The 18,308-nt window shown below is 38.5% G+C and overlaps 1 protein-coding gene across 1 annotated transcript; it reads left to right on the top strand.

The window, feature by feature from the left end:
* Nucleotides 1-5,566: 5,566 nt before the first annotated feature.
* Nucleotides 5,567-12,339, top strand: LOC106659207 (tigger transposable element-derived protein 6-like). The gene is made up of 3 exons (XM_023459747.1): nucleotides 5,567-7,088; nucleotides 11,694-11,887; nucleotides 12,136-12,339. The coding sequence occupies exons 1-3, from the start codon at nucleotides 5,567-5,569 to the stop codon at nucleotides 12,337-12,339; spliced, it is 1,920 nt and encodes a 639-aa protein (XP_023315515.1).
* Nucleotides 12,340-18,308: the final 5,969 nt, after the last annotated feature.

The following is an 18,308-nucleotide window of genomic DNA, read 5'->3' as shown; positions in this document are numbered from 1 at the left end:
TTGAAGGACGTGGGCCAGTAGCCGAGCTAGGTTCGACAAGCCCTTGGTGAGTACCTGTCCGTCGATCCAACTCTCTCTCTCTCTCACCAGCGCAAGCCCGTTAACGCTCGGTTCGGCGGAAGCCTTATTAGTCTTGTGTTGCCGGCCAGAAGGCCCATATTTGTTAAAATTCCAATACCAATTTACTTATTTACTATTTAATCAATTCATTCCTTTAGTTTTAACTTAAAATATAGACCATTGGTTATTTCCGCCCAACCCTAGAGTATCAGTGTGATTTGCATGATTTTTGTAAACATTACAATAAATAAAACTGAAATTAATTTATTTTTCTTTACTTTTACTCTGTGCTCCCCCTTGCGGTAAGGCTGGACCGCCATGCAAGGCCCCGCTCAGATTCTTCTCGCGTGCACAGGTAAATGACCTTGATCAACTAGAGGCCCTTAATTGGCCCTGATCGCGGTCTTCTGGCAAGAAGTCGTGGCTTAGTTCCACACTTTTCAGCCACCGCAAGGCACGTGCTTCGTAAATTCGCGAAAGAGCAACAACTCAATTCTGTCGTTTACATAAGGATTACATCTTCCATAAGGATATACTTGACATCTCCACCTCTTCCTATACATATATAATATTCTGGGTGTAAGCACCAATTACATCCAAAATATCCGTTGAATTGCGTGATACCTAAGTGATAACAAAGTGGGTGCACGCGCAACAGAATTAACACAAGAACAAATTGGATACACAAATATTTTGTGAGACTCGGGTGGCGTACTGACCATAATACCATCATTTGCTAGTCTATTCGTTTGACTTACAAACGGTTGAAGAAACACATTCATGTCTGGTTTATGCTTTCTGAACCTCAGTCCACACACAATGAAGTGATGACCTCGTTGACCTCGTCGCAAAGTTTGTTCCAGCACAGGCGCTTGCTGGTCTTGATAGCAGCGTGCAGGAGACGTCTTGCGAAGGCGTAGCTCGTTCGGCAGGATTCTTCATTTGGCCAATCACGTGCTCTCTGGGCAAGCCTTCGTATTTGTAGACATGATTGCCGGAGGTCGGCGATCTCGCTTGTCCACCAGTACCGTGCCACGACGGCGTCGTACCCAGGCCTTGATCATAGAGGCATCACATGCACTGGTAATGGCGGACATGAACCTCGCCGCCATCTCTTCTATAAGCCCGTGTAGATCCACGGACTGGCCATCATGACTGAGAGGCACTCTGTGGCAAAAGTGTGGGCGTTCCACTTGCAGCTTTGGCGCGTCGTGGACCAAGGTGGTCTGGCTGTCTCTATCTCAAACACGATAGCTTGATAATCGCTATCCATGTAGAGCTCGCTTACGGCCAATGATGAAACCTAGGAAGCGAGTGTGTCACTGTCGGGAGGTGAAATATATCTCATAGTAGTCCAGTGCACCTGTGAATGTTGGTGCATCTCCACTGTTTAGCAGTACTACTTTGAGGGAAGCGAGCGCGTCTAAAAGAACGGTGGCACGCTGTCTCGTTACTCGACATCCCCACTCCGTTGATCACGCGTTGAAGTCGCCTGCGACGATGAGCGGCCTCTGGTCCCAGGTTTTCTCGGTGATGTTGGTAAAAAGGGCGAAAAATTCTACATCAGTGAGTCTTGGTGGAGCATAGACGATCAAAAAATAGATTCCTCTGATACAGGTCCAGGTGAAAAAAGGATGCGCTCTTGCTGGGTATTCCTGCACCAGGCTGTCTCCTTGCACCCAGATGGTGGCTTGGCTGTTGGCATCGGCAAACCATCTTTGGGTGGATCTTAGTCCTTGTACTGATTACACACTATGGCCACGTTGATGGGCTGCTCGTGAATAGTTTGGCTCAGGAGATCCTGAGCAGCTTCGCATTGATTGAGGTTAAGCTGTAAGATCCTCATCATCGGCGGGCTTGAGTGGTTTTCTGTGTGAGAGGGCAGTACTGACTTGTAGACGCATGGTCGTAGACAGCGCCTCATTCTTGGCAGAGAACGCACGTTGGATCATTCGTGCAGTTCTTTATTTGGTGGCCTGCTTGTCCGTAGCGGAAACGGAGTGCCGAGCGATCAGGTCCCTTACAGCAAGCCGAGAAGTGGTCGAGGCTGCGCGATGCCATCTCTAGATTGTCGTGTCCCCTTTTTCAGAGCTGTATCTTTTGCGTGGTCACACATTGCTGGCATCTCCTCCTGAGTTAGATATTTTTAGAACTCGCTGTCTAGTGCCATCTTGTGAGTGTGGTTCTCACTTCCGGCGCTACTCTCCGAGTCCCGGTGAGTTTCTGATATTCCTTTTCTGTTGTCGTCTTGTGAGTGAGGTTCTCGCTTTAGGCGCCATCATGCGTCACCCAACGAGCCTAAGCTTCCGCATTCGGCGTCCTCTTCTGAGTGTAGTTCTCGCTTCTGAGTTCATCATGGGAGTGTTGTGCTCCATCTATTTCCAGTCTTGTGAGTCCTCGCCTTGGGCTCCTATTTATGGGATTGTATGTGAGTGTGTGTGCGAGAGAAATTTTCGATAAGTGACATGTCGCGTACTATGACTAAATCGAGACAGTTCTCGTGAATGGACCCATCGTGATATATTACATGACGGGTCGGGACTGTACTGACGAGTCGAAGGGACAGCTGCTCCAGCTGCCTGATCAAGCGACCAACGTATTTATCGTTCGGCCTATTCACGTGAATGTTGAAATCCCTGGTCACGATCACATTATCGTAAAGAGGCAGAAGACGTTAAAACACCTCTAAAACTCCTCCGGGTAACTGGCGTCCGGGCTCCGGTAAACAGTTGCGAAGAGTAGTTTTTATTTTGCTTGAATTTTTAATAGAGATTATCTGATACTCGAGGGTGTAGTTATATATTGCAAGATTGTTGGATCTCGTTGCGTAGGCGCGCGAGTGCGCGGCGTAATAGTTGTGATCTGTACGTGTCCCTTTTTTTTACAGCAGGCGAGGTTTAACAACTTTGATATTATAATATTCTTAGGAGATTGAAAATGAATGGGATTCGTAACACACTGTCAGACTGATTATAGGAAGATTTTATCTTTATTTTCTTTTCTCGTAAATTGTTAGAAAAAGTAATGAGTTTGGACTATAAACAGTAACTGGATATTCGATTCCGCTCCGGCCCGACGATGCGTCTTCGCTTCGGTTGGCCCTTATAGGACTATTGTCACGAATCAAGTTCGACTCACAACAGTTTTCTACAAGGATGTTTGTTCTTGTGGAAAGAAATATCGAGTTCACGAGCTTTCGCGGATTCTCCCAATAGCGCCCGGTATGTGTACCCCCACGCGTACTTGGCTACTACGCAGTTTCATCTCGTACGGCGAGTGCGAGAGGAGGGGAGGTCGCGCTTGCGTCTCTTCGTGTCTCCGCGTCCGCACGAGACTTTACCCAAATAAGATTCCCGCTTATGTGTTGTGCGCGTACACGTACTTGTTTATTTTGTCCGCACAGAGGTTAATCACGAGAGTATGCTATGACCTCTCTCGAGTGATGTTATTTTTTTTATTTTATTTATTTATTTATTTATTTTTTTATATCAACCGAGAAAACATAGCAGGAAATACACGGCAAGGATTCGGCAGATTAGTGAAGAACTTATAAAAAAGAAAAGAAACTTGCATTATTTGCGTTGCTCTGACGTTGAAACATTTTTGGCCTCTCGTCTATCGTGACTCTTGTCCGATGATGCCGGCTAGTGGTACGACCGCACTGAGGAGAGAAAATCACGTTATGCTTGAGGACAATCACTTCCTACTACTACACACGCTGATACAGACCATTCACTTGTGTCTTTGCGTATTTGTGTGTGTGGAGTTGAGAACGGAAAAGTCTGGTGAATCGACTTACTATTAACTCTTCGATGCTTGTAAGCATGTGCTAGTCTTTTAGCCGTTCTCTACCCCGGTGACACTTATCCTCCATCTGAATTAAATCAGAGTCACCTTCTCCGGCTATTGAGGCACGGGCAGGTGTATAACGGCCGATTAGTGTCGCTTTAGGATTATTTATGCTAATTTCAAAGAAGATAATAAGGACTCAGAGCCGATGCGCGCAAGCACCTCCTGGGCGACACCATGCAGAAGCTCAGGAGTATCATGCGGTACAGATAGCGGCACTCCCTTAATACGGACCTCGGTCCCAGGACGCGCCGTCGTCAGGCGCCGCTTCACGTCAGCAAGCTCCAACGCCATCGCCGAAAGGCGCGCCGCCTGGTCAGACAGCGCAGCGCTGAACAAATCAATCTTTGTATTGGTCTGGTGCAGAGTAGCGGCGAGTGAATCCGTTCTCGTCGTGACGAGGTCGCCAACAGACGACACCAGGCTCTGAACTTGCGATAAAATGGCCTCGGACTCACTCATAATAACGACCGTCTGGCAGCAGAGTTCTATGATCAACACGGTCCGAGCAAACAATAACAATAGGTCTGTAGCGACACGAGTTCGACGTAAACACCGCACAGGTCACACACTTCGGCAGTAGCTCGATTCAAACGCGTGTTTACACTTAATAAGAGAGAGAAAGAGAGAGAGAGAGAGAGAGAGAGAGAGAGAGAGAGAGAGAAAGAGAGAGAGAGAGAGAGAGAGAGAGTAAGTGAGAGAGAAAGAACATATCTGTTAAAGAAGTTTGCTACATTGATGTTGAAATAGCCAAATACGATTACGTCTTTGTAAAAAGGGGGCAGCAAATCATGTCGAAAAATGTATTAGAATAAGTAGGAGCTGGGCGACGATAAACGACCGCTATGAATAGTACTCCACTTGAGTCTCAAGAGTGATGTTTTCTATTGGAATTCTGTGATGCAGGAGAAGTACAATAAACATGATAATATTCCGTCTTGCGTAGATAATCTATATTCAAGTCAATTTGGGGCACGTCAGCATGATTCCTGGATAGAAAAGGGGTTTGAAAATATTATTTTTACATTTATTTAGATGCATTTTTAAATTATGTGATTTTTATGTGTGAATAAGCCCTTAAGGTTCTTGAGAGTTGTGCGTTGGTATTTTGTAAAATTATAAAATGCACCTCGAATACGGTTTCAGCATCCTGAAAAACATAAATTTATAACTCAAAATTAAGAACCTTATAATTAGAAACGCATTAATATTAGATCTGCGTCGCAAATACTTAAAATAAGATTTAAAATTATATACAGTAGAATCTCCCAATAGCGGACACTCTTAATAGCGGACACTTCCAAATAGCGGACGATTTTAAAAGACCTGAATTTTTACTATGCTTTTTCGTGTTACATTTATTCCCAATAGCGGACATTCTCAATAGCGGACGCGGACACCCATTTTTTAGCCATAGCGGACATTGTTACTCTTTATTATGACAGATGATTTCAAATTTTAAATTTACACTCATGATATACACTCATAAATTGTTAATGAAATTGTCAATATCAATTCAATGCGTAAATACTTGAAGAGGGGATTTGTTTACCTCTACAAATTAGATGAGATTTAAAATTAGAGACGAAACGAGAATGAGAATAACGTATTATTAGTTGAAAGCAAAATTTTGACACGGTTAGAGAGCTCTTAAAAAATGTCGCAAAAGCGCAAAAGATTATCGCTCGCGGATAAAGTTGCAATAATACAAGAATTGCAAAAAGTTAATATGAGTTACCGTAAAGCTGGTGAAAAGTATGGGGTGGGTAAGACGGTAATCGGTGAAATTTTGAAAGAAAAAGATGATTTGCTCAAGTTATATGCACAAAATAGTAATCTTACAGCGAAAAAAAAATATAAAAAGACCGGTGGTGTAACAATTGATTCGCTCACATACGAGTGGTTTTGTAGAGCCAGGGCACATAACATTCCTGTTAGTGGGGTGCTTATACAGGAAAAAGCCCGCGAAATTGCCGCAGAATTACTAAAAGAAACCCAAGGCGACCAATTAGCAGATTTTCAAGCTTCATATGGATGGCTAACCAAATTTCGTACCCGACATAAAATCGCGTACAAGATTATAAGTGGAGAAGCTGCATCGGTTGACCAGGGAACCATAGACCAATGGAAGGTGATTTTAAAAGACATTGTAAAAGATTACGATGCCAAAGACATTTACAATCTCGATGAAACGGGCTTGTTTTTTAAAGCCACACCATCAAAAACAATGTGCTTGCCAAACGTAAATTGCAGTGGTAACAAAAGTCAAAAACCAAGATTGACCGTGATGTTATGTGTAAATCAAGCTGGTGATTTTGAAGTTCCACTTATTATCGGCACGGCAAAACGTCCCCACTGTTTCAAAGGAGTTGACTTGAAATCGTTGAAGATGAGATGGGAAAATAACAAAAAGGCTTGGATGACTCGAATAATTATGCAGGATTTTTTAGAAAGCTTTGATCAAAAAATGCAAGATGCCAAGCGAAACGTTATTTTGTTCATGGACAATGCTGGCCCTCACCCTGATAGTATGCAGCTAACAAATGTAAAAATTATTTTTCTTCCACCTAACACGACGAGTGTCTCTCAACCGCTTGACCAAGGCATCATAAAAAATTTTAAAGTCAATTATAGACGTCGATTATTAAAACATCTCCTAAAATTTATTGATAATGATTCCGATTATGATTCTGAGAAAGTAACAAACGCCAAAATCACAATTCTAGATGCAATACAATGGATAATTGCATCTGTGAATGATATTAAAAAAGAGACAGTGCGTAATTGTTTTGTTAAATGTGGGTTTATAAGCCAAGATACAGATGATTGTTTTATTGAACCTGAGCTCGTAGAGCTAGAAGAATTTGCAGAACTTTTACGACCATATGAAGTACACTCAGACAATTTTTTGACAGTAGATTCAAATCTTGAAACTGCAGATGAATCGACTAATATACGTGATATTGTTTTGAATGCATTAAGCGAAGAAACTGACGATATTTCTTTAATTGATGAAAACGAAGTTGAAGAGCCTCAAATAAAAAATGTATGCTTGAAGGATGCATTTCACCACGCAGAAATGCTGAGACATTTTTTCCTGAAGGCGGGGTGTGCAGAAGGAGTTGAGACGAGCATAAAAATGGATACATTGCTAGAAGATATGTTAAAAAAGAGAAAATGTATCCAAACAAATATCACAGATTTTTTTAATTAATATTAAATAATATTATTGTTTTATTTTTGATTTTATTGTTTTATATTAAAACAATAAAAATAAATACTGACTTGATCATTTTGATGCAAAAAAAATTGAAAAAAAATTATTAATAATCCCCCCCCCCCCTCCTACTTTTCTTAATAGCGGACACTTCCCAATAGCGGACACTTTTCCAGGTTTTTTGGGTGTCCGCTATTGGGAGATTTTACTGTATTTATATTATTATACACAGATTACATATTTTTTCAGCTTCAATGCCATTTTTGGATCAAGAATCAATTCGATCACTCTCTACGAGGACATTGAATTATAGTACAGTCATTTCTACTGGTCTGTTTGCCGTTTTTTTTTTAGTGGCATTATCATATGCAGTCAATCAACTAACGAAAAAGAATAGAATCACAATTAATGTTATGAGTTTTAAAAATCCAGATTATCAAAAAAAAACCAACGATCAGTATAATTATACGAAAAAAATATTTTTTTCAACACTTTAAATGGTCATAAATAATAATAAATTGATATATATTTTCTTCATATGTAAAGGGTTTGTTTATTCAGAGGAAAATTCGTACACGAAATTTTTCGTATGTTGGTATACGAGTCTCCAAATAACCCCAGAGATCTCTAGAAAATGATAATTTTCGTACACGAAACTCAAATCTCTCGAATTTCGTGAACGAAATGACCCCTGAATAGACACTTGGATATGCAAAAGAAAGTTCACGTCTGTTTGTTCTTCCTGCTCTTAAAAACTATCCAACCAATTGAGTTAACATTTTTACCACTTATTAATATACTGCTGTAAAGGTTTTTGACATATTAAAACTGCTCATTGGCCTTTTTTTTAAGTTCTAAGTTTTTTCTTAATCGAAAACCTTTTAACTCAAACGTTTGTCCCGGTCTATTGTTATAATATAAATGCCATTTTCTACATAATCTTATACTTTACGATTAATTATGTTCATTATTCATTTACGGTCAATTTTTGTAATCATTATTACGTAAACACATACGTATTAGTACATTTTTTTATAATAAAGTGCATTGGCCTCGTTCGAAACATTCCACTGAGTGTTTATGAAGAAAAAAGTTCACGTTACATAAAATTACATGAGACGTATTATCCAAGTGATAATATGTTTCACAGTTCATTTAATATTACATTTTTGTACAAATATTTAGCATGAGTTTTGGTAGAACGAAGAGCGCACATTTAGAATACACCCTTACTTTTTGTTTGTCAAAAAACTACATATGATTAACCTTCAGAATACCCGGATATCAGAGATCATATCATCAATACAAAACTGCCATAAAAGATATCTTCAATCATTGATTGATCATGGGCAAAGGGTCGATCAGGGTGTGCGCCAATATATTGGCTTTTCGGCCCACTAGATGTTGAGCATGCGTCGTCCGTTCAGGGTCCAGCCCTCATGCTCTCAATATTAAATGGTAGCAGAAGATTCAATCTACGAAGATCTTAAATGATTTATTTTCTTCCGGTATTATAAAATTTACGGTTCCAGATAACAAGATTTAGGGATTGCTCCTCTAAATCACAGCAACAACTAGGATCATCGATCAATTTCTTTTTAAGTAATGATTCAACCAAACTGTAGTAGTTCTATGATTCGGTTAATAGATACTAATATCGACCTGGGTAATGGATTACGGTGAAGAGCGTAGCTGATTTCTACTTCTAGAACAACATATCAACAGTAAACATTGATGATAAAATGGGCAAAAACATGTGGTTTCAGTGAAGGGGGCAAATTCCATTTTCCTGCCATTTGTGAAGATGAAATAACGTCATGAGGTATTTTTATATTGCTTGGTTCTTTCACGTAGCATTCGAGTCTTTCCCCCCGTGACCTTGCGAATACGTAGAAATAATAAAGACGTGAATAATTGTACATTTGAAAGACGAATTTGTAAGAATTAAAACAACGCATTGAATTATCATTATTTTTCTATTTGTATTTTACGGTCCACGTGCCGCATATCACGTAGTGGTACCCATTTCGTTGTTGACCAACTAAGTAGCAAATATTTTTGTACTTAATAAACTTTTATTATTTCATTTCAACCTAAAAACATATCGTCATTTTTTTCCTGGAGACGCATAGAAATACCCTTACAAACTGGCTCCCAGTAACGTGGTGGTCTAAGGTGGCACATAAACATGCTGCTGATACGTGAATGGGTCCCAAGCAGAGAGCTCGTCACGCGTATTCATAAGATACGTACAAGATACATTGTACTACTACTACCACCATTGTAATAGAATGCAATAGTCTGAGTACCCTTCATAAGTGCACTCCAACAGAGAATCAAACTAAATAATTAAAAAATTATTTAACAAAAAGTTAAATAAAAATTATTTAAAGAATTAAATCGGAGTAAAAGATTTTTTTGAGGGATATAATTTTTGAGTGAAACAGAAGTAACTTTAAACTTGATTTACTGAAACGGTGAAAAATTTTTTTTTTGCAATAAAGTTTTTTCAGTTAATTTCTTTAAAACCAGGAATTTCACTGAAATTAGATTTTTGCTCTCCTTGCTCGTCGCTAAAATCACTACAGTTTTATCATTATTGATATTAAAACTTTGTAATCATCGCTTTTGCGATTACCTCGAAAATTGTCCACACCATTTTTTAAGCTAACCCATGCAGCTTTCTGAATCTCAGTCATCTTAGTTGGAAAATTGTCATCTTTCAAACGGAAAAATGACACAAACAAAAGTTTTAAAATTTTTCAAACAACCTTCTTAAATTTTTCAGAATTTTTGGGACCATCTACCACTCTCTTTAAGAAGTCCTAAAATCTATTTAAAAAAACGTCTAACTTGGGCCTCTTGAATTATTTAATAGATGGTCTTAAAAAATCTGAAAAAATTCAAGCAGATTCTTTGAAAAATTTTGAAGTTTTTATTCGTTGCATTTTAACGCCTACAATGACCATTTTTGGACAACATATATAGCAACAAATTACACCGATTAAAAATTGTTTAAAAAACTTTTTAGATATCAATTTTTACGAAAAATTTAATGTATTTTTCAAATCTAGGGTCCAAATTGTCAAAAATTTATATAATAAAAAGTTATAAGCAATTTTGTAAAAAAAAAACATGAAATTTCGAGAAAAGAATCTCGTTTAACTCAAATTTCAACACGGAAAGAAGGTTCGCTCGTGCGTCTCACGCATATAGATTTGGTCAATGGCATGTATAAATTTGTCAAGGAATCCTAAAAAAAATTTTTCAAATTTTTTTGCCGGAACCATCAGGTTCTAGGAACCTTTTTTTTGTTAAAAATAGCATTTTTCGGCCCTAGAAGCTATCGCCTTCATTTAAAAAATCTGAAAAAATTTCTGATCATGTATTTTGATGAAAAAAACAAGAAAAAAATTTTTCCAGATTTTTCGAGGCTCCGTATCGTCCTAAAAAAATTATTTTCGTTAAAAAAAGCTGTTTTTGGCTTCAAAAGGTGCGTTAGGTAATCTGAAAAAATCTGAAAAAATTAAGGTTATGTTTTTTAATGCGAAAAAAAAATGAAAAAATTTCCGAGTACTACATCGGCTCATATACCGCCGTGTCTCGATTTTTGAAATTTTCAATAATTTTTTCTGAAGGCCTGAAGCACTCAAAAAATCTGAAAAAATTCAAGGTTGTTTAGATTGTTGAAAAGTATTTTTGTAAATTTTTTCAAAATTTTTACTTGCTTCATGTCCTCAGAAAAAATATAGATCGAAAATGGACGTTTATACCGAAAGTGGAGGGTAGGAGAGGGGAGGGGGTCCAAAAATTTTTTTTTGGGACCTTTTTACCATGTACTATAACATACCAAAAGCGTGTCAAGATCGGTGACATACGTGCCCACAGTTTTGTAAAAAAGTATTATTTTGACTCAGTTATAATTATGAAATTCAATATGGCGATTATAATTATGATTCCGGAAGACCTGTATGTCATAAAATTATTTCGACAATTTTTAACTCGATAACCATCAACTTTACGAGAAAAAGTTATAGAATAAACAGTGGTTAGAATGAATCAAAGAACACGCCTGGATAACACCATTTTTCCAAAAATCGCTCGAATAATTCTAAAAAAAATCAGGCGTGTTCTTTGATCAATTCTAAATACTTTTTGTTGTATAACTTTTTCTCGTTAAGTTGATAGTTTCTTGAACGTTCTCAGCCTAAATCAAAAATCAAAAATGAAACCGAACGTTCAAGAATTTTTAACTCGATAACCATCAACTTTACGAGAAAAAGTTATAGAACCAAAGGCTAGTTGTCGACGCGACCGTTAAAGCAAATGCTACGAACTTTAATCCGCTTTTGTCAATTTTCGGTTGCAGTAATTTCGGACATTAAAGATATGTTTATGAAGATAAATATTATTTCGAGCGATCGAAATGCGCAGAGGTTTCTTTGGAAGGGGTGAGACAGGTCACGAGAGCCGGGTGAGTATAGGATGAGTGTCCTTTTGTTCGGCGTGAAGTCGTCTCCATGTTCGGCGTTGTATATTAAAAATAAAAATGCGATGTGCTTTCAAGGGAAATATCCGTGCTCGTCTCAAAAGGTAATAGAAAACTGCTACATGTACGATTTTCTAGATAGTTTTGTGTCGGACGAGGAAGCTAATATGAACATACAGCAAGTGATCGAGATTAATAATCAGGCGAATTTTGTTATGCACGGCTGGGCTAGTAATTCTGAATCAGCTTTAAGAGATGTCGTGTTGAGGAAGGTTAACGAGCGTGAGGAGGCAATATAGTGAATGAGTCGTTAAACGTAGAAAAAGTTTTGGGCATGAGATGGTTAAATGTGTCTGATAAATTGATTTTCAAATTTAATAAAGCTAAATTTGATGTAGAAATTTTGAATGGTATAAGAAAGCCAACAAAAAGACAGTTTTTGCAAATAATCATGTCAATTTTTGATCCTCTCAGTTTTTTGCTTTCTTACATTATGCAGGCGCGTATAATCATGTAACAGGTCTTGGCGAGCAAGGTGGCGTGGGACGAAGTTATTGGCGATAATGAGTTCGTGTTGTGGAAGGAGTGGATTCTAAACTTTCAAAGAATAGAGTTGATGTCGATAGAACGTTGTTATCAGAGTCCTATTGCTCAATTTAAAACTGTGGAGTTGCACATTTTCTGTGGTGCAAGCTTAGCTGCGTACGCAGCTATAACATATTGACAATTTCAAGTGGCTGAGGATAAATTTCACGTTGCGTTTATTAGGGCAAAAGGTCAGATTGTCACGCCAAAAAGTACCAATACCATTCCCAGGTTAGAGTTGCAAGCTGCAGTGTGCGCTGTAAGATTAGCAAAATACATAGAGCAAGAACATAAATTTTCAGTCTCGAAAAGATTTTTTTGGTCTGATTTAATGACCGTTTTGTACTGGTTGTGTAAAAATCCTGCCGATTTCAAAACGTTTGTCGCGAACAGTTTAAGTGAAATTCGAAATAACTCCGACGTGAATGAATGACGATCGGTGGCATCGGCTGATAATGCGGTGGACGATGGTATGAGTATAAGCTAGACACATTAAATCTAGATAGTAGGTGGGTGAGAGGCATTGAATTTTAACGTTGTCATATTGTCTATTGTGATATGTTTAAATTGTGTACGACTCCAGTTGAGATAAGTAAAGAATCGCGGGCGGAGGTAGCTTCTACTTTTGTCTTTAATGGGTTAACATGCATAAATAATCGAAAAAAAAATTTTTCCTCAGAACGGATCGTTACTCACAAACGCTCAAAGTGACTAAATTTTTTGTTCGCGATCGATGCGATTTTTTTCCATGTTCAGGGCTTGAAAAGACTTTGCTCGTACGTAATTTTCCGTAAAATGGAATGCCCTTTTAGAATCTGGGCCCACATTTGAGATTTAATTCTTAGTTGAAAAGTTACAGCTGTTTGTCGAACGAAATTCTCAAAGTTGATTTTTCGCCTAAATTAAAAATTTTTTTTTTTTACAAACAACTATAACTTTTCAACTAAGAATTAAATCTCAAATGTGAGCCCAGATTCTGAAAGGGCATTAAATTTTATATAAAATAACGTATGAGCAAAGTCTTCTCAAGGCCCTGAACATGGAAAAAAATCACATCGATGGCGAACAAAAAATTTCGTCACTATGAGCGTTGGTGGGTTAACATGCATAAATAATCGAATAAACAATTTTCTCATAAACGGATCGTAATTATCGCTTCTTATTGTACACATAAAAACCAACCTTTTTTGTATATACAGTTTTTTTCTACGCCCTCTTGAACGCGGTGTACATGTGAATAAATAAAAATGTCAATTTCGCAGTAAAAGGGCTGTATATTTGTGAAAAAAGGTCGTAGGACCATTTTAAAAAAAAGCATTTTAAGGTCTCGTCAAAACCTACAAATCCATAGGTTTAAAATGTTTCTACGCCCCTTCTAACTAAAATGGCAAGAGAAATAGCCGAGAAAAAAAACAATATTATTTATTCGTTAATTATTAATAAAAATTGATGAATAAATAAATAAACATGATAACAATTCATATATCTTGTGACAATGTCACTATGCGACGATCGCGCGTCGTGTTGTGTGAATGCAGCGTGTATGTACGTTAGGGTGGTCCACTTTTTCAAAAATTTTTTGTATCTCGGGGGATCTATCGGAATCAGAAAGTTTGAGGTTTAAAATAAATTTTCCCGTAAACTAGAACTCAAAAAAATAATTTTAGATGGTGTCGGTGGATTTTTGAAGTTTAAAAACGTGCTCCAAAAAAGAAGCAAAATTGGGCTATTATTCGATTTATTTCCAACTCTGTTTAGAGTGTAAAAATAATCTTGACAATACATTTTCTTATGTGTTTTTGTCTGCAGAATCGAATGCCGTAGTCAGTTTTGACCTAGGAGCACAATTTCATTCAAAAAAATACACTTTTTCGATCGTTCTTTTTCGCAAATTCCGCAAAGTTCATTTTCAAGCGAGTGGCAAATGAACAGAAAAAATCTAGAAAATTTTTTGACACCACCAAAATTTAGGATTTTTTATGACAAATCCAATGGTATAAATTAGTATACATTTTGAAATTATTTTAATGCAGAAAAATACAACTTTATCCCAAAAAACGACAGTACGAAAAATTGAAAAATCGAAAAGTGTATAAGTTTCTTCCTAGAAATGACTAAGTAGAATCAACTATGGAAAAAATTGCATGAAACTATCTGATAGGTTTTTTTCTCACCTTTCCAACGCCGGTTTCAAAAGTTAAAAATTCGCAAGATTCGCTGAGATACAGCTATTTTTGTACGATGCATTTTTTTAGCTTATATTCTGCTTCGCAGGTTTTTTAATGAATAGAGCTAGCTCAGAATTCTTGAATTTTAAGCCTAAAAAAAAAATAAAAAAAATAAAAAAAATAAATAAAAATAAAATAAAAAGAAAAATAAATAAATAAATAAATAAATAATAAATAAATTTTAATATAAATAAATTAAAATATGAAAAATCAATTAAAAAGAGCAAAGGGGGGAGGGGGCAGTTGACACAATATTGCCCATGTGTATATGATTGTATCATATATAATTGTATGTTGTATCTGTATAAACAATAATACTACATGCTGTATGCATATAAAAAAATTAGTGATACATTTTGAGTGATTTTTTTTTTAATTGTAAAATTAGTGACAAAAGTGTTATGAATATGAGTGAATAGGTGGAGTTTTAATGTGAGATTCTACACACTTATGTAAAAAGTTGATTTGAACATGATCAACTTACAAGGAGAGTTTTTCAGCTCCGGGTCACAGATCTTTACCAAACTTTCTTGCGGGTATTTTGGTTCATAATAATGAAGCCCTGTATGGTCAGTTTGATCTCATAGGCACTGAGAAATATTATAGAGCATAATGAAGTTATTTATATTAAATATTGTTAAAAAATACCATGTATTAGCACATCATGGTATCAGGCTTACACAGTCAAGTTAAACTGGCTAAAAAGTATTTGTACTTTTACTTTTCCATGTTTTGAATGGGAGTCGTCGATGGGTCAATGGTTAGCATGCTAGTCTCGGAAACATCACTACGCAAGGGGTCGTAGGTTCGATTCCTGGCGAGTAAATTTTCGGACGTAGTTTTTTTGAGTGAAATTACGAATTGGGAGGTCAAAAACTCAAAAGTAAGGCATTTGACATATAAGTATTTTGGTTATGTGTACTTCTCTTTTGTATGCTATATAAGAAAATTGATACTTTGTGTTTAATCGCAGGATTCTTGAACATCTCTTTCTAGGCCATGAAAATTTTATGAAAAGGAGTAATTTAAATGCAGAAGAATATTTGAAGCTACACAGTTGTGAACAAATAAAACGTGATTCCCTGCTGAAAAAAATCACCCGAGAAATCAGCTGAGAAGTCAGCTGAATAATCAACTGAAAAATCAACTGATTTCTCACGCCAAAATGTCAGCTGATTTTTTCGAAAAGCAGAAAATGCTTATGAATGACATCGCTTTGCCCATTTTGAAATAGACAATTAGATTTTATATTTTTTAAAGTACATTTGATGAATTATTGATATTAAGGAATAAGCCAGGACGGATTTATGTATGCTGTTAAAAATTCGCCAAATTCAGTCACCTCCATGCTCCTCAGTATACCTTAAAAAAAGGCTCTCATGTTACTTTACTTTAATGTGTCCTAGAAAAACAGAAAAAAATTAATAAATGAATAAATAAATATGTTATAATAATAACAATAAATAAAGAAAGCCACCAAGGGCTCAGAGGGGGCTAACATTTTTAATTTTTACATTATTACACATTTAATTTTTTTAATTTATGCATTTATATTTTTATAGTTATTTTTATTTATTTATGTTTTTTATATCAGGATGTAAAAGATAAAAAAATTCTTTTTTAATAAACAAGCACAACAGTCTTTTTACATAATCTATTTGAAAATATTTGTCCAGTTAGATATATAAAAATAGTTAAATACAGTGTTATAAGACTACAGACTTTTGGTGCTAAGTGCTTGACACTTTTAAGTGAACTGTCGCTAGATTCCAAAGATCGCATCAGTCCATTTAAGTCTATGAGATTTCATTTTGTTTATTGGACAAGTAGCCACAGTTACCACCTCAAACTAAGTATCAAATGAACTTAAACTACTTGTACATACAATAAAGTACAATTTATTTTATAACCTCATATCTTACCCCGACGTACCTCGTCGGTTATGTGTGTCCCTTGGCTTATGGATCCGTCCTGTACGTCCAGGGTCTACCTGTGGAAGGCATGCAGTACGGGAGAAGGATATTGCCACTCACACATTCTCGCATAAATAACGACACGCGATATTCTATTTCAAAGAAAACAAATAATCACGATTTATTATTACGAAACTACAACAGGTCTCGGAGAGAGCGAGACCGGACCATCGGTGGCTCTCTAACAACGTAGCTCTCTCGAGCGGTATCAAGTACAACGACACAAGATTTAGGCAGACAACGGTCGCGCCGTTCGCTCACCGTTGACGACGTTCGATCTTCAATCGGCCGCTGATGTGTTACTGCTGCCTCGCTGGTTGATGGTCCTCTGGTTGGCTCGGTCCCTGTAACAGATGTTGCAATGTGGCCTGGTGAGTCCGTGCTTGATCACCTCTGCAGCGGTGATCGGATCGCAGCTCTCACGCCTCGCACACACGCTCACGCACACACCAGCACAACCTCGAGCTCACTCTCTTTCGCACTCCTCTCACGAGGACTTAGGATTAACTACCGCGATCACACACACGTACACAGCTCGACGTAGGTCGTCTCCTGGACAACCTCGTACTGATACTCACTATTACTCACGATATATCACACTCGGTATTACACTCGTATATCAAGCGATTCGCGACTCTCGTACACGGCAGCGATCTGCCAGTTTTACCGGTCCAACGGTAACTAACTTATGCTTCTTCGACACACGTGCCTTCTACCTCGCTTCTCTGTTCTCCCTCAGTCGTCCGTCGTATTTACATATAACAGAGAAAGGAACGATCACGCAGCATCTCATAATATTCAATCATCATTATTATAGCCTTGACCGACAATGATTCGTCGGGCGACTTACTCTACGATAATACCGTTTCGGCATTACAAAGCCCTCCACCAAACTATTCGTACCTGTACGAATAAGTTTGACAATTTGTCGCTCGACACATCCTTGTCGTCAAGCCATCGATGCTTAGTACTACATTCACACACTTCTCGAAATTCACTCATTCAATGAAATGATTCTTATAACTACAGACAACACAACTAACTACCAAAATAAAATATAAAAAAACCAAAAATCTTACGGCCTCTCTCTCTCAAACTCTAGCGCTTTCCTCCTCCTAGGGCTTTCCACAGCTGTTTCCTGGCTGCGGCCTTCTTCGAATGGAAGTTCCTCTGGCTCTTCTTCCAGGCCCGACTGCAGCGAGGACAGTGCCGAACCTTGACACCCCGCCGCCCACAATTCGTGCAAATGTCGCCGTCGTAACGACTCTTACATTGGCGACGAGTGTGTCCCGGCTGGTGACACTGAAAACATGCTCCGCGCGGAGGATCCAACCCCGGCACGAACCTCACCGGCTCCAGGCCTCCAAAATTCTCGCCTCGGATGCGAGCCGGTGCGGCCGCGTTCCCCGACAGCGAGCTAGGGCCCGCCACCGGGCTTAGAGGTCGAACCTCCACGCGAGCTTCCTCTCGCTGATGTTGTTGCTGCTGCAGCCGGGGTAGCTGCTGATGTTGTTGTTGCTCCTGGTAGTGGCCCGGACGACGAAGTTGGCGATGTTGTTGCCCGTCGAGGACGTACTCCGCCTGTGGCAGGCGCCGCTGTTGCTCGACGAACGGCTGGAAAACCAAGCCATGCGGACCCGCCACGTAGCTCACTTGCTGTACTGGTGGAGGCAACGGCAGCGCAAATTGCTCTTGTACGGGTGCCAGAGGTGGAGTCGGCACCCGTGCGCTCTCCTCCGTCGGCTCACCTGAGCGACGAAGCGTAGCCGTCGCCTCCCCCTCCTCCAACAATAAACTCTCCTCTTCCGGCGAGCCACGGAATACCTCCTCGAAAGCCTCGCCGTCCCACTCCTCCATTGGTCGACGAGCCGCCACCAGCTGCTGGAGCATCGCCCGCATATCCTCCT

Source organism: Trichogramma pretiosum, unplaced genomic scaffold (genome assembly GCF_000599845.2).
Source record: "Trichogramma pretiosum strain Unisexual culture from Peru unplaced genomic scaffold, Tpre_2.0 scaffold148, whole genome shotgun sequence".
Taxonomy (NCBI): domain Eukaryota; kingdom Metazoa; phylum Arthropoda; class Insecta; order Hymenoptera; family Trichogrammatidae; genus Trichogramma; species Trichogramma pretiosum.
This window is presented reverse-complemented; position numbering and strand designations above follow the sequence as displayed.